The sequence below is a fragment of the Peromyscus eremicus genome, chromosome 3, assembly GCF_949786415.1.
Source record: "Peromyscus eremicus chromosome 3, PerEre_H2_v1, whole genome shotgun sequence".
In the NCBI taxonomy this organism is placed as follows: Eukaryota; Metazoa; Chordata; class Mammalia; order Rodentia; family Cricetidae; genus Peromyscus; species Peromyscus eremicus.
This window is the reverse complement of record NC_081418.1, coordinates 16,944,352-16,960,968: the sequence shown is the minus strand read 5'-3', so window position 1 is coordinate 16,960,968 and position 16,617 is coordinate 16,944,352. Positions and strand designations below refer to the sequence as shown.

The window sequence follows — 16,617 nt, the reverse complement described above, 5'->3', positions numbered from 1 at the left end:
CCAAATTCCTATCTGGAAAGGAAATTTTTATGGAATATTTCTTTTTCTGATGGCCACTCACATTTTCCTCTAGATTGGATTCTGAAGTTATGCACAACAATGAAGTCAGGGACATCTCATCCAACTCAATCTGAAGCAGTCCCCATGCCCTGGATTCTGCACAACACACGGAATCTCTCATAAGCCTTGTCCAGAACACTTTGCTGGCTTACACCCGTTTTCTACTGTGACTCAGGTGGACAGAACTCTGCAGGCTCCCCACACCTCCCTACTTACCCAGCTCTCAACCCTCTAATATTCTAGCAGGCGTCTGCAGCCTCCATTCCATGAATCTAACCCAGCCTGGACAGCCACCATGATAATTCCAGGTGCCTTGTCCTTAATGGCTGTCATTTCTACCTGATGAGCTCCTAAATAAAGCCTTTAGAGGATAAAATTGTGCCAAAAAATCTGAGCCACACTATACTTATTTAATTGCAAAAGGGGCAGTAGGTTAATATAGTTCTCCCTTCCAATGTTTTGCATTATTCCTCAATTCCAGTGTGTGTTATTGACAGGGCTGTATTGTGTATAGCAAAGAAGACTCAGGTTAGAATAATCAATCAGTGACTTCTACTAATAAATAAATACCCAGAGATTTGTGTCAATGTCTTCCGCGGTATGAACTTCTAGTTTTGCTTGGCAGTCTACACAGCTAGTTTTCTATGGCAAAATTAAAAAGACTTTTATCATTTATCATGAAATCACTTTTCTCTCTAGGATCATGACAATGATGGCAAGATCTCTTTTGCAGACTTTGAAAAAGCAGTGAGAAAAGACAGGCTTTTGTTGGAGGTGTTTGGACCATGCCTCCCAGATGCAAAGGTAGTCACAAATACTGAAAGCTTAAAGTGGATGAGGGAAGAATTTCATTAAAATTATATAATGTGTGTGTGTGTGTGTGTGTGTGTGTGTGTGTGTGTAGGGTACACATGCCATGTACTGGCTAGTTTTATGTCAACTTGACACAAGCTAGAGTCATCTGAAAGGAGGGAACCTCAATTGAGAAAATGCCTCCGTAAGATCCGGCTGCAGGGCATTTTCTTAATTAGTGATTGTGGGGGAGGGTCCAGCCCATGGTGGGTGGTGCCATCTCTGGATTGGTGGTTCTGGGTTCTATAAGAAAGCAGAGGCAGAGCCAGGCGGATCTCTGCGAGTTCGAGGCCAGCCTGAGCTACAGAGTGAGTTCCAGGAAAGGCGCAAAGCTACACAGAGAAACCCTGTCTTGAAAACAAAAAAAGGAAGTAGGCTAGGCAAGCCACGAGGAACAAGCTCCTGCCTCCAGGCTCCTGCCTTGTTTGAGTGCCTGTCCTGACTTCCTCCAATGGTAGCCTACAAGTGGACTACAGCTGAGGCATAAGGCAAATAAACCCTTCCCCCCCCAACTGACTTTTGATCATGGTGTTTCATCACAGCAATAGTAACCCGATCTAGGACAACCCGTGTGGAGGTCAGAAGTCAGTGTGTGGGAGCCTGTCCTCTCCTGCCACCACGTGGGTCCCAGAGAACTGAACTCAGGTGGTCGGGTTTCTAAGCAAGTGCCTTTACACAGTGAGCCATCTTGCTGGCCCAATGAAGGGAAAATGTAAAGGACTAGAAAATAATACACGCTAGCCTCTCACTGTGTAGCTTCAGCCCATTGCCAAATTGCAGACAATCATAAGTCATCAGCTCATTCCAGTTTGGGGCTAAAGACGGCATTACTATTTCAGTAATTATCGTTAGCAGACTTGACTTAGCCTGCTACCTCTTGGCCACACAAAGAAGGAATATGCATGTACCATGTCAAGCAGGGAAAGAGAAAGAGAGAGACAGGAGGCATCTTCACACATACGTGTGCATGTACACACACACACACGGGCACAGCAGGGGAGAGAGAGAGAGAGGAGAGAGAGAGAGACACTGGTGTTTGAACACAGCTTAACAAAATGGACAGGGCTGGGGAGACCATTCAGGATGGAGCAGCCAGCAGCCAGTTCCGCTGCAGTGTGCTCTTGTGACCTCTACTGCTGGGAACTCAGGAAGATGCCGCCTGTTGCCTCCACTTTCTCCTTCCCTGCTTGACATGGCACATTCCTTTCTTCTCATGGCCACTAGTGTGTGTGTTGAAGATGGATAATCAAACATTCTTCTCACACTCACAAAACAGATCAGGAATGCACTTACGACAGAGAACCACATAACAGCTTCTCCCACGAAGGCCCTAAGAGAAGTTTCTGGATTGCCACACACTACACACATGGAAAGTGATCTTCTTAACCATTTAGCAGCACAGTCCAATCTCCAACCCCTCATCTGTGGCAGTGCAAGCCACTGCACTAAACAACCCCGTTCCTCCGCCCATCACTGTCACACACTGTACCCTGAGGTACATCTTTACATCTGAGCAGCCTGATCCGAGGACATTTCTTCTTTCAAGCTCCATGCTTAGCTGCTAATAGATCTCTTACCTGAGATCTCAGCACAGCAATCTATGTAATCACCTCTCGTGCATGGAGAACCTAAGCCCTTGTTGGCAGTTTCCCGTGGCATCATCCGGCACTGAAAAGCCACACTGGCAGGGCTGACTGTACACCATGGCAACTGAAGTCAACTTTATTCTTAGGACACGGCCAGAAAAACCCACTGAAGAAGGCCCTAAGGACGAGAGCCGACATGCGTACAGCACGTGTGCAGACGGGCCTCCTCAGTTTATTTTTCCCAGAAAAGGAGATGGAAATAGTACAAAACCACTTGGCCCGTTGACAGAAGAAAAGTACAAATGTGCTGCCAGGGTAGAAATCTAGAAGTGCCAACATTGATTAGTCTTTAGATCACCACAGTTCATCTAAATTATTTTTAGAAGTTACAATAGCATGTACATTTCTAATACCAACTTTGTTCTAACGTTTTATTGGCATTTTTTCCTTTACAGAACTGCCTTCATTTTGAAGCCCTGGTATTCAGAAACAAACCGCCTGCTAGTTTTTGAACACCAATTGCTCAAAAACCTGAATTAAAGTCAGATCCTGACTGTCCTTATTTGCATCCACAGTTTTGTATTTGTTTCAAACAATTTAAATATTGTAATATAAGAACTAATACAGTGTGAAAAGAACTGTTTCTGCCACATTGAGTGTAGATCAAAAAAAAAAAAGAAAGAAACATTTACAAACAGTTGAAAAGAAATAGAAGAAAATAGTTTACAGTAAAACATCGGTAGTGAGATATCTTAGAGAATTATAGCAAGTTCCAGGCCAGCCAGGGCTACCCAGTGAGACCCCGGCTCAAAAAGAAAAAAGAAAGAGAAGACAAGACTAACTGGCTGGCAAGCTATATTCTTCTTCTTTGTTTTCGTGGGTGACTTGGATGCACATCTTCCAATCTGTCCTCTGGAGGCTTTGGCACAGATGAAATCACCTAGTTTAAAAAGAAAAAAAATCACTCAGCAGTAGACAGCAGCAGATAGCAAAAACTGAGACAGAAATGGGTACAATGTCGACTAAAGAACAACACACAGAACTAACCAAATAAGGATGTATTTCCTTTTAAATGTGAGGTTAACAAACTAAGGGAGGGAGGGAAGGGAGAGAGGAGTGGGGAAAAAGTACAAACACACCTAAACCAACCAACGACCAACCAAACAACCAAACAACCAACCAAACAAACAAACAAACAAACAAACAAACAAGCAAACAACCAACCAACCAACCAACCAGACAAACAAACAAACAAACAAAAAACCAGGAAAGTTTCAACAGAGTCCAGTAAAATTCAGAGAATCATTTGGGAATTCTTTGAAAACATATTTCAAAAACCTGGAAAGTCACCAGGCGGTGGTGGCGCACGCCTTTAATCCTAGCACTCAGGAGGCAGAGGGAGGTGGATCTCTGTGAGATTGAGGCCAGCCTGGGCTATAGAATGAGTTCCAGGACAGCCAGGACTGTTTCAGAGAAAACCCCTGTCTCAAAAAACAAAACAACAACAACAACAACAAAACCCTGGAAAATCTAGAAGAAATGGATAAATTCCTAGGCAATATATTGATGGACCAGCCTGACTCTTCTTGAGATTAAAGCCATTTTGTTACAAGGTCAAAATAAGTTCATTCCTGTTTTCTGTAAAACTTGGATTTGACCATGTCTTGACCCATTTTCTGGAATTTGCACATGTTTCACACCCTATATATACCCTGATCTCCACCCTGTGAGATGTTGGTTCCTACATAACCAAAATTCCTCTGGAAACCCCAAATCCTTGAAAACCTTCCTCATCTTGCAGTTCTTGAGCTACACAAATCCCACTCTCTCTTGTGTTCAAAACTATTTTCTCAAACCTGCTTTAAGGAGACAGTCCTGTCTGATAGAAAACAAAGCTTGCTTAAAAAATTTGGGTATGGTCTTTACTCTTGTTTGGTGGGATTAACAATATGACCTATTAAAATTAACTCAAGAAGCTATAAACAATTTAAATATATCCACAAAAAGCAACAAGACTAAAGCACCAATAAAAGTCCCTAGAAAAGTAAAGTTCAGGACCAGTGGAATCACTCCTGAATTCCACCAACCCTTAAAGAAGAGCTAACACCAATGCTCCTCCAACTAGTTAAAAAAGCAGAGCATTATCTAACTCATTCTATGAGGCCAGCATCATCCTGATGACAAATCATATAGGAATCAAGAAACAAGAAAATTATACCCAATTCCTCTGAGCAACATAGGAATAAAAAGTTTTCAATAAAATTACTGCAAATTGAATTGAAGAACACATTAAGATCATACAACCATGACAAAGTTAGTTTCACTTCAAGATTTCCAGGAAGGTCCCCACATAGGCAAATACAGCACACAGAATCAAGAACAGAAATTACATGTTTATCTCTGTAGGTACTAGAGGAAAACTGCTGTGGGCCAAAGGAATATATTATAAGAACTCAGCTGGTTATGGCAAAGTCACTATCTGGAGGAATCAGGGAATTCCTCCAGAGGAAGCCAAATCCCAGGGAGTTTTTGGTGTTACTTGGCTTGTTATATATCAGCTGTCTTCTGTTATGAAAATCATGTGTGCCTTCATAGTTTTCCCAATTGACTTTTCCCTAAGAAGGGCTAACAGTGTGGACTGATCACTCTCTGGATCAAGGTATTTGGAGGACAGCCTCAGGAAAGGTTTTCTCTGGAATCAGATATCTCCCTTAGCCACTTTCAAGGACTAGCAGTAATAACAGTCCACATGCAAGTCTCCTGATTTAAGGTAAATTCCACAAGGAGACGACACCTAGGTCAAGTGGACGTTAAGTAATAGCTTTACACAATTCAGCTCAGACCCTCCTTTCTCACAGCCTTACTAACTTTATAGACCGCTAACTCCTTACCTAACCACTTCTAGGAATATTTAGATAACCTCCTGCCCTGACAGCTATGCTCAGCCAGAACCCCAGTTCAAGCCTCCCTGTAATTATCATTATTGGCAGCATCCGGCCAGGTCCATCACCGGATGGAGGAAAGTACCGTATCAGACTTAATCCAGGCTACCTGTTTGAGAAGGCCTGGCGGATGTGCCAATTAAGCCTTACTTCCTCCTTTCCCAAACCTTACCTCCAGTTCCAGATCTCCCTTTAACTATCACCAGAGGCATCCAGCTGTACACAGGTTGCCTAGCAACTGAGCACACTTTCCCCCACCCTGCAGAAAAACGGCAGATAGCTTGGACAGATAGGAGCCACAGGAAAAAAAGAAGACAGTTTTATTTTCTCCCATTGACCTGGCAACTTAAAGATTCTTAACATTTTCTACTAATCACGTTTAAGACTATAGTTGAGCACATAAGATTCCCTCTTCTTAGATATTACCCGAATTTAGCCTTTAGTTAATTCATTTCCCCACTGGTCACTTCCCTTTGGGGTTGCAAATGATAATTAATGGTTATTGGCTCCCTATGTGATTCTTATCACCCCTCCGTTTGACCCTGGAAGCCTGGCCTTATATACCAGGACTTCCAGGGCACTGAGGGATGGGGAAGAGAAAAGAGAGTGGAAGAACTAGACGGGTAAGAGCTTGAGAGGAACAAACTGAGATGGGGAAGAACTAGGTTATAGGGCTAGTAGAAAGTACCAGAGGAACGAGATGGAAGATGAAGAAGAGCCAGATGAGGAAGAACTAGCTGGGGAAGAACAAGTTGAGGAAGAACGAGATGAGGAGAGAGAAGGAGATGGGAGAAAAGATGATATGGGAAGGAACAAGATGGATGAGAACCTAGAAGGGGCAGAACTAGATGAAGGAATTAAGATAGAACCTAGAGGGGACCACAGACAAGTGTAGAGAGAAATCAGGCTAGAAATGAGCTAAATACGAGAGCAGAATATAAGCTTGTAACTGACTCAAAAGAATAAAGTGTATGGACTAAGGAGTTTCATGTACATAGATTCATTTCTTCTCATCAAAAATTATCAGCTGGTTGTAGATTCTTCCCGGACCCTGGGAGGGGACTATCGAGGGGCTGGACCCTCATAGTCCCCGATAGAAAACACAGCATGTCCTTTAATATCAGGAATGAAGAGTGTCCACTTCTTTCCACCTTTTTCAATATAATATTGTGAGTCTAAGTCAGAGCAAAAAGACAAGAAAAATAACGAACAGGAAAGGAAGAAGTCAGATTATCTGTCTCTATTTGTAGACTACACAACCTTATACTTAAAAGACTAAAGATTCGTTCAGAAAACTCTTAACTATGATATGTACTTTCATCAAAATATACAAAAATCAACAAAAAAACCCCAGTAGCTTTTCTATAAAGCGATAAACTTGCCAAGAAAAAAAATCAGAAAAAAAAATCCCATTCACAATAAACAACAACAAAAACAAATAGGGGCTGGGAAGATGGCAGCTGGAAAGGTCCTCACAGGCAAACATGAAGACCTGGGTTTCAATCTCCAGCCCCTTGTAGAAAGGCCAGCTGTACACCTCTAGCCTCACACTGGGGAGTCAGACACAAGAGGCTGTGTCACAGCCTGCTGGCAGCCACGCTAGCCAGACCATTGGGCTCCAGGTTAAGTGAGAGACCCAGTCCCAAATAATGAGATAGAAAATGACAGCGGAAGCCATGAACACGTACGCACATATACACCACACACTTAAAACAAACCCAGGAATACATTTCACCAGAAGGTCAAAGACCTCTATAGTCAAAGCCTTAAGCTAGACACTAGAAAATGGCAGGACCTCTTAATTTTATCAGTCTATAATTGTTATTCTGCCCCATCTCACCCACACCCCAGTGCACATGTGGAAGTCAGAGGAGTGGGTGCTGGAACAGAACACAGGTTGGCAGGCTAGCCAGCAAATGCCTCTACCCACTGGGCCATCTCACCTGTCCCTGGAAGAATTAATTTTTTCGTTGTTTGAGACAGGGTTTCTCTGTATCCTAGAAATAGCTCTGTAGACAGGCTGGCCTAGAACTCACAGAGATCCACCTGCTTCTGTCTTCTGAGTGCTGGGATTAAAGGCGTGCGCCACTACTGCTTGGCAGAATTAATTTTTACAACTACATTTATTTATTTATTTGTGTATGAGGGAATACATATGGGCATGAAAGCCAGAGGGAACCTTGTAGGAGGAATTGGTTCTCTCGTCCTACCCCGGGAGTCCTGGTAACTGAACTCAGGTTGTCAGGCTTATGGAAAGTACCTTGACCCATGGAACCTTCTCACTGGCCCTGGGAGAACTAATATAGTGAAAGTGGCTATATTTCCAAAAGTGACCTGTAGAATAAACACAATCCCTATCAAGATATCAAAGACATCCTTCATAAAACTTGGGGGAGAAAACTGTCACATGGAAGTACAAAAGACTCCTAAGTAGTGAGAGCAAGGCTATTGATGTAACAACATCTTCTCTCAAATTACAGAGCCACGGTAACGAAAGCAGCATAGGACTGGATAAAGACAAGACTGCTCAACAGCGGAATAGAACAGAGGGTCCAGAAATGAACCTACAGCTACAACCACGGAATTTTTGACAAAGGTATCAAAAACACACAGGGTTGAAAAACAGCCTTTTCAACAAAGGGTGCTAAAAAACTGCATGTCCACATGCAGAAAAACGAAAACTTCATCTGTACCTCTTACTACACACACACACACACACACACACACACACACACACACACACACACAATCAATTCAAAGATGGACTAAGGACCTTAAGTAACGAACTCTGAGAACATCAAGGAAAACAGGAAGGGCATTTCAAGGTATACACACAGGCAGATTTCTGAACGGACTCTAATGAAACAGCTAATAACCCCAACTGACTCAAGGACTCTCCTGGAACTGAGAGCTTCTGCACAGTAACAGACAGCAGAATGGGGAGCTTGGCCCAACTATACAAATATCAAGTTAATATCAAGAATCTGTAGAACTGCAAAAGTTATAACCTAAAAAAACAAATCATCCAATCAATAAATAGGCTAATAAGTTTAATAGATTGCAAAGGAAGAAATACATATGGCCAATAAATATTTGAAAGTGTCCAACATTATTAGGCATCAGGGAAATGCAAATGAACATATTATGATGCAATCTCATTTCAATTAAACAAATGCAAATTAAAACTGTATTGGGATTTTAACTCACACCAGACAGAACAGTTATAATGAAGAAACTAACAGCAGACAAACTATCCTGGTTTTACTGCTTTTGTTTTTAAAATGGAGTCTCATTGTGTGACTTTGACTGGCCTGGCCTGGCCTGGAACTCACTGTGTAGACCACACTGGCTTTAAAGAGATCTGTAACTTCTGCCTGCTAAGTCTGCACCATCAAACATATCTGGCTTAACATTTTGAAGCATTTGTAATATCTGCTAAGTCTAGAGACAGGACCGTTCAGTGCAAGAGATGAAAAAAAATTGGGCTGGGCAGTAGCACACACTTTTAACCCCAGCACTCCAGAGGTGCAGGCAGGTGATCTCTGGGAGTTCACAGGCTAGCCTGGTCTACAGAGAGAGTTCCAGGACAGCCAGGGCTACACAGTGAAACCTGTCTTGAAAAACCAAAACGGAAAAAAAAAAAAAAAAGGAAAAATTATCGTAAAAATGGTACAATCCTCAGCTCCCAGGGGGTCAGGGGAAGGATGAATACTGAATACATTGTTGTTATTCCATTACCCAAAATAACTATATAGTAAGTCAAAAGCAGTATAAGACCATCTTGATTTGAAATGGAAAAATACACGGTAAAGTATATGACGCATTTCTTTTTTGTTGTTCTATTACTTCCTTGTGTGGGATGTAGACTTTACACTTTAAAAATGCAGTCAGCCCTGACTGTGACAGCTGTGACTCTGTATCTACGCCTCAGTTCAGTGCGCCTGAGGACATATTGTGCTGGCACACTGAAAAACTTAGGTAGGCTTAAACATAAAAATTATGTTCATAGCCAGGGCAGTGGTGGCGCACGCCTTTAATCGCAGCACTTGGGAGGCAGAGGCAGGTAGATCTCTGTGAGTTTGAGGCCAGCCTGGTCTACAAAGTGAGTTCTGGGACAGCCAGGACTACACAGGAAACCCTGTCTTGAAAAACAAAAAACAAACAAAAAAACTCAAAAACCTATGTTCATACACTTACTATTTTAAGCAATTCTTCATCCTTTACCAAATAATAATCAATAGGTGAAAACAAAGCTCTCTGTAAAAGAAACGAGGCCACCTTAGCCTCTCTTAGTCACACTGCAAAACGGGAGAGCATCTGTGTGAGCAGACTCTGAACTTGGGAGATAACTGTAAGAACATGCGCACAGCCCTCCCTGTATGATTTCTGCAAGGCCCATCTTCACTCCACAAAAAGAAAGCTTTCATGAGCTACTTCAAATGTTAGCTTTCTTTTGTGTTTAGGAAATGGAGAATCATGTAAATAATGGGGGGAAAAGACAATCTGATTTCCAACTAGTCCAAATCTTGTAAGGTCATATATAAAGTACCAAGTGTAGGGCAACTGAAGACTCGGTCTTTAGAAATCTTGCCTTATGGGCTGTGGATGTGCTTGCCTACAACATGTCCCTGGGTTCTATCCCAACAAAACTAATTAACTGATTAATTATTCAATTAAAATAATTCCTTCTTTTGTGGATATCTATCATAAAAGCATTTTGACTTTGATGTAATCTGCAGTAACTTTGAATTTAAAAGAAATAATTGATTATAACTGTCAATTTTGGCTTCTGTTACTACTACCTATGGAACTTTAAAAGGGGAGGGGAGGAGAGACAACATCTATCATAGTCTGATTGACTGGAACATGTAGTATTTTGTACCTATACTGACACAAAATGTATCTGTTCATTGTTAAACCAAGAATTACCGCCAAATAAAATAGATATTGATCAAATTGTTATTTTAGAAAATAAAGGTAGGAAAATACATCAAAAACAAAAAATAAAACAAATAATTACAATGTTTTAGTTCCTCCAAGTAATTTCCTATATAGTTGTTGGTCCTACAACTAAATTATCTTAATTTAAAAACAAAATTAGCTCACCTCTTTAAGTTTACTCCGAATTAAGTTTGCTGTTGTATTCAAGGAATCATCCTGCAGATCCACTGAGGGAATACCTGGTAACTTAGGTCCAATCACAGCCTCGTTATTGCCTGTGTTTGTTTCAGGAAAAGTTCCAAGGTCACGACCACAGTCTCTCCTCCTTTTCCTCTCCTGCAGCTGCGTTGTCCTAGGCATAAATCTGCCAACTGACTCTGAGGTAGTAATGGCCTCTTGCACACTAGAGCAAGGTAGTGAATCTTTGTAAGTGTTCATCTGTAGTTTTGGGAGAAAGGCACTGTAGTTACGATGCTGTGATAGTTCACTATGGTTCCTACTGCTACTACAGGGATTTGATGCTCCGTCCACACGTTCTCCAGGTAAACATGTGCTTTGGGAGGCAAAATAGCATAAAGACAAGTCACAAGAATAAGGAAGACAAGGACTTGAATTCTCAGGAGAAGGGTTCAGAGCAGTTGTACAAAACCCAGGCATATGTGGATGGAAATCTTGTCCAGAACCTTTTGTTCCTCTTTGCTCTGGAACCAGTTTCTTCTTTGTCATGTGGTAGTCTTCAAAGTTATATTTTTAAAAGTTGAGAGAAAGGTAAACAGAAGATTGATTAATCATTTTCATCATTCAGAATCTTGCAATTCTAAAAACAAACTTAATGCTAGCAAGCTCTACTCCCAAAATTATATTCTAGAGCAGGGAACACACTGCTAAGATTCAGAGGCTTTCTGAAAGGACACGAAGGGTATCGCGTCACGCTCCCCCCTTTCCTCGTTTCCCCTTCTTATTACTGCATTTTCTTATTCGTCTATCTGGAATGTCCCACTGTTCCTCAGGAGCCTCCTCGTCTCCCTACTCAAAAGATAATAAAACCTATTCTTTTACATTTCCCACTAACTGTAATCTTAGAGTTTCCCATGCCATTGCATAGAAAGCTTTTCCAGTTTCAGAATATTCTGCTATATGGATAAACCATGTTTATTTCCTACTCGCATCAGGAGAAACTCAGCTGTTATCAAAAATCGGAACTTTCCCATGATGAGTAGCACTTCTAACCGGTGTATAAATCACAGTCGCCTCTTGCTGCCTTCATGTCAAACACTGGATTCCTTAGCATGGGACACGAGGTACTTCATGATTTGCTTCCTGTCTACTTTCCTAATCTCTCTCACTAAAACCTTGGAATTCTGGTTACTCTGTAGAATTACAGCTCCTTGAATGCATGATGGCAGTTTATTGCTCTAGGTGTTTAAACGTGTAGCCTGGCTCATCTTGCCATCCTTTTCACTCCCTTTCTGGATATCATTCACTGAAATTCAGCCATCTCTGACATCACAGAGAAATAGTCCATGAACCAACATCTCTCCCTTTCCAGCCAAGGCTGTAGAGTGCTGCATGGAACCCCATGGTTCAAGTCACCAGAGACCATGACTGAGCAGGAACTCCATGATGACACACATCCCTAGCAGTGCCTGACACACAGGAGGTGTTAACAACAGACTTTCCGTACCTTTGTTTTTAGTAGCTCTTGCAATATAAGCCTTTCTCTCTTCTAATTTTTTTCTAGTTTCTTCAACTGTCTCAAACTCTGGAGCATAGCACACATGAAGTAACCCACCAAAGAAACTCTGTTCATCCATCTTTTTCTTAGCTATCCTAAAGAGAAATACATAATTTAAAGAGAACTCAAAAGAGAAATACATAAATTACATGGCTTAAAAAAACTGACTTTTACCATTTTTACTTATGTCTTATATGTAAGTGTGTATGTCTGCATGTGGGTATGTGCACATGGGTACAGTTACCCAGGAGGTCCAGAGGTAGTGGACTCCCTGGAACTGGAGTTCAGACAGTGTAAACCACCTGACGTGGGTGCTGGGAACCAAACTCCAAACTTGAGTCCTCCGTAACGTCATCTCTCCAGCCCCCAGATACTTGGCTTTTTTTTGTTGTTGTTTTGTTTTTGAGACAGGGTCTCACTAAGTAGGTCAGGTTGTCCTCGACTCACTATGTAAATCAGGCTGGCCTTGAACTCAGAGATCTGCCTGCCTCTGTCTCCCTAATGTTGGGTTAAAATGTGTGCACCACTACACCCAGAAAGTTATTTTTTATTATTTTTAATTATGTGTATATAGATATGTAGAGGCTCTGGCCTGAAGCTAGAGTTTACAGACACCTGACCTGGTTGCTATGAATCAAACTCAGCTCCTGTGGAGCAGTCCGTGCTCTTAATCACTGAGCATCTCCTCTGCCATGGCTTTTTAATTTAGATTTACCTAAGATAAAAGCTAACAGGTGTTTCATAGATTTAAGGAACAAAGTGTGTGTTGGGGGGGGGGGGACAACTGTGGGCTGGGTAAGATGCTTTGTTTTGGATGACCCCACTGACCCGGAAAGTACTCTTAATAAAATGATTTATTATTTACTTGTGTATACATGTATATAAGTACATGTGTTCTGTACATGTGTGGCAAGTGCCCTCAGAGAGAGACCAGAAGAGGTCACTGGATCCCGTGGGGCTGTGAGCCACCTGACAATAGTGCTTGAGAACTGAACCCCAGTTCTCTGAAAGAGCAACAAGCTACCTTAACCACTGAACCATCTCTCTAGCCCCAAGAAAATTATTCTTCCTTTCCCTCTACTAATCATCTCAATAGGTTTTCAGCTAAGCTAGATGTACTTACCTAAACCTTTTAAAAAACTAACTCACGATCTTACTGATTAGCCTGAGTTATAGAACTTGTGAGCAAAATATATAACTTTAAGTTGGCAAGATGGCTCAGCATGTAAAGGCACTTGCCACAAAGACTGATGACCTGAGTTCAATCTCTGGAACCCACATGGTAGAAATCAATCATCTCCTGTACACATGGCATGGCATGTGCTTCTGGACACACACTCACATGAACAAGTAAAAATATATGAATATGTAACAACTAACCAATGCAAAATTAAGAACTGTGTTCCTTCTGGGGCTGGAGAGACAGCTAAGGGGTTAAGAGCACGAGCTACTTTCAGAGGACCCAGGTTCAATTCCCAGCATGGCAATCCACAATAGTCTGTGTAACTCTAGTGCAAGGGCATCCGATGCCCTCTTTTGCTCCTGCATGCATATCCACATACACATAAAAATAAAAGAGAAATAACTAATTAAAAAAAAAAAAAAAGAATTGAGCCGGGTGGTGGTGGCATATGCCTTTAATCCCAGCACTTGGGAGGCAGAGCCAAGTGGATCTCTGTGAGTTCGAGGCCTGCCTGGGCTACAGAGTGAGTTCCAGGAAAGGTGTAAAGCTACACAGAGAAACCCTGTCTTGAAAAACCAAAAAAAAAAAAAAAAAGAATTGTGTTTATTCAAGAAATACTGAACACCTATGCTGAACCAGGCACCCTAGTAAGTAACTAATACTTCTGTATCAACAGATGATTAATGCTTATTGAGATATTACCCCATGCAATGCCATAAGTGCTTCACTTAAATTGGTATCTCATAACCATCTTATGATATGAAACCAAGGCACCAGGAAATTTGTAACCGGACCATGTTCATATATTCATCTATAAATCTAGGATTAAGTTGGGATGTCTGACTCCAGAGACAGCCATATCAGGTTCTGTGGAGATATGAAGGCACTGTAGTCACTATGCTTTCCTAACCATGAAGAGCTGGCCAGACAGCTCTCTGAAGTCAAGTGTTTTTGTGGTGGACTATGCAGCATATAAAGAAATGTGAGGGGCTGGCGATGGTTTGGCAGTAAGACCACTTGCTGATCTTGCAGAAGAGCAGCATCAAATCCCAGCACCCATGCTGGGTGGCTCACAACCACCGCAACTCCAGCTCTGGGAAATCTGAAGCCTTTTTCTACTACAAAAATATATGAATGGCAGAAGTCAGAGAAAGATACATTTTAGATCAGGTTAGTGATTAAAGATAAAAAACGGCTAACGTGAACTAGGGAGAGCACTCAATGGGTAAAGCACTTGCTTAAGCTTGAGTGCCTAGGTTCAGATCCCTGGCACCCACATAAAGCTAGGCACTGCTGTAAGCCTATAGTCCTGGTGCTGGCAAGGGAGAGCTAGAAGAATCATTGGAGCTTGATAGTCAACCAATCTAGTTGATGAGCTCCAGATTCAGTGAGAGACCCTGTCTCCAAAAATACAAAGGAACACAGTGTGGTGGCACATGCCTTTAAACCTGGTGGAGGGGTAGGTGGAGTCAGGAGGAGGTTTTGAGTTCTAGGTCAGCCTGGTCTACGTAGCCAGTTCTAGGCTAGCCAGGGCTATATATTAAAACTTGTCTCAATCAATCAATCAATAAGTAAATGAATAAGGTGGAGAACAACTGAAGAAGGCACTCAACATTGACCTCTACCCTACACACACACACACGCACACACACCACACTCACATACCACACTCCTCCCCACAAAAAAGGGTTAACACAGAAATAAAGCACTGTTGACTTTAGCCTTATTGGAATACAAGGTTTATGTCATACATAAGTGTTAAAAAGAGACTGATCAACATAGAACTGTAACAATAACAACTGCCATTGCTAATATTTACTCTTAATAGGAGGTACCAGTCTAAGCCCTTTACATACATTATTTCACTTCATCCTCTCTCAGGAAACTTCAAGAAGCAGATCTTTTTGCCATATGGATTTTAAGAAGAGGAAAATGTGCTTAGCAGGATTAAAAAAATTCCAAAGTAATGAAGACATAGGACTTGAAACTTACTTCAAATGTAATTCTGAATCTACCATACTACAGGTTCAAAAACTGTAACGCACAGACATGAGAGGATGGAAACAGTATTTTTGTGAAGTTAACCTTTAAAAAAATTGAAGAAAGAACTAGGGATGTAAATCACTGTTGGGGTGCTTAATCAGCACATGTGATGCCTGGAGGGGTAAAACCAAACAAAAAGCTGGGCGGTGGAAGCACACCACCTTTAATCCCAGCACTCTTGAGGCAGAGGCAGAAGGATCTCTGAGTTCGAGACCAGCCTGGTCTACAGAGTGAGTTCTAAGACAGCCAAGGCTATACAGAGAGACCCTGTCTCGAATCCCCACAAAACAAATAACAAACAAACAGGAAGATTAAGAGTGATAAGTGTTTGTGTGACTTGGGTATGTTTGGGGAAAATCCGGGGCCAAAATGACAGCAACAGGAATACAGGACATGGATACTGCTTAACTTGTACATACCTTGCACTCTGTAATTTCACAAATTTAATGAGATAAACTTCTGTAAATTCTTCAGCTGGGTATTCATCTAGAGCGTTATACTGTTCAATCGCACCATACAGAGCAAATCGCTCAACTAATTCCTTCATGGCTCCCACTGCAGGAACGCCTTGTATTAGTAAGTACTGAGATTCCAAATTGATTGTATATACCTTTAAAAAAAAAAAGGCTCGTTAAATGGATTCCACAGACAACCCATGGCAAATTGTCCCTGACTTTTTAAAAAATGGAGCTTTGAAAGCAAGAAATACTCTGCTCAATCCGGTCTGTAAAACATACACACAAAACCACGACTCTTCTTGGCTAACGGATAACACACTCCACATAAGGGTGTCTGACGTCTTTTCCAAAAGCTGACTCCAGAGACGTTAATGGAAACAGTCACTGAACCCTCCCCAGTGCTTGTCCTGGGAGAAGCGCTACTGTAAACACGTAGGATACAAAACTAGAAGTCTTGCTCTCGTGGAGTGACGGTCTAGTAAGTAGTTAACGGAGAGTAACCCTTTCTGTAGGCTGGCCGTGGGGAGCCAGTGCTCACAGGAAGCTGGTGCTCCCGCCTAGGAGAGCGAGGAAACCGAAGTCACTCTACCTTGACCGCACGAGGGCGTCGGCCCTCCCGGTATTTGGCCCGCGAGTCACACACAGCCGTCTGGACGTGGTGGTCGAATATGCAACCCGGCTTCCCGTCACTGGACGCCATCTTGCCGGCCGTAGTCCCCGGCGCCAGAACAACATCCGCCGGACGCGCTCCTCTGTGTCCAATAGGAGAGCAGAATGGGTCAAGCGTGCTCGGATTGGCTGGACAATCGACCCCATC

The 16,617-nt window shown here is 42.1% G+C and overlaps 2 protein-coding genes across 3 annotated transcripts in view; one reads left to right on the top strand and one right to left on the bottom strand.

Annotated features, from left to right (window-relative positions):
- The window catches only part of LOC131906649 (calaxin-like), a 22,218-nt gene extending 14,182 nt beyond the window's left edge, over window positions 1–8,036 (top strand). Inside the window, exons 5-6 of one of the 2 annotated variants that reach the window (XM_059257336.1) lie at window positions 760–864; window positions 7,921–8,036. In XM_059257336.1, the coding sequence (XP_059113319.1) occupies window positions 760–864; window positions 7,921–8,031 (216 nt within the window). In that variant the 3' untranslated portion in view covers window positions 8,032–8,036. Of the gene's footprint in view, window positions 1–759; window positions 865–2,953; window positions 3,057–7,920 lie in introns of those variants that run through there. The other variant, XM_059257337.1, reaches the window with a different exon arrangement.
- Rbm48 (RNA binding motif protein 48) lies at window positions 2,711–16,617 on the bottom strand. Its single transcript, XM_059257332.1, has 5 exons — window positions 16,390–16,617; window positions 15,762–15,952; window positions 12,066–12,211; window positions 10,547–11,115; window positions 2,711–3,438 (listed from the first exon to the last, which is right to left on the bottom strand). Exons 1-5 carry the CDS (start codon window positions 16,498–16,500, stop codon window positions 3,352–3,354), a joined length of 1,104 nt encoding a protein of 367 aa, XP_059113315.1. The 5' UTR covers window positions 16,501–16,617; the 3' UTR covers window positions 2,711–3,351.

Bases quoted from the DNA above. Each gene is read 5' to 3' on its own strand.
- Rbm48 (XM_059257332.1), bottom strand. From the start codon at position 16,500: ATGGCGTCCAGTGACGGGAAGCCGGGTTGCATATTCGACCACCACGTC. The intron at 15,953-16,389 runs GTAGAGTGACTT...TTTTTTTTAAAG, and splicing joins GACGCCCTCGTGCGGTCAAG to GTATATACAATCAATTTGGA. The intron at 11,116-12,065 runs GTACGGAAAGTC...ATAACTTTGAAG, and splicing joins AAGAGCTACTAAAAACAAAG to ACTACCACATGACAAAGAAG.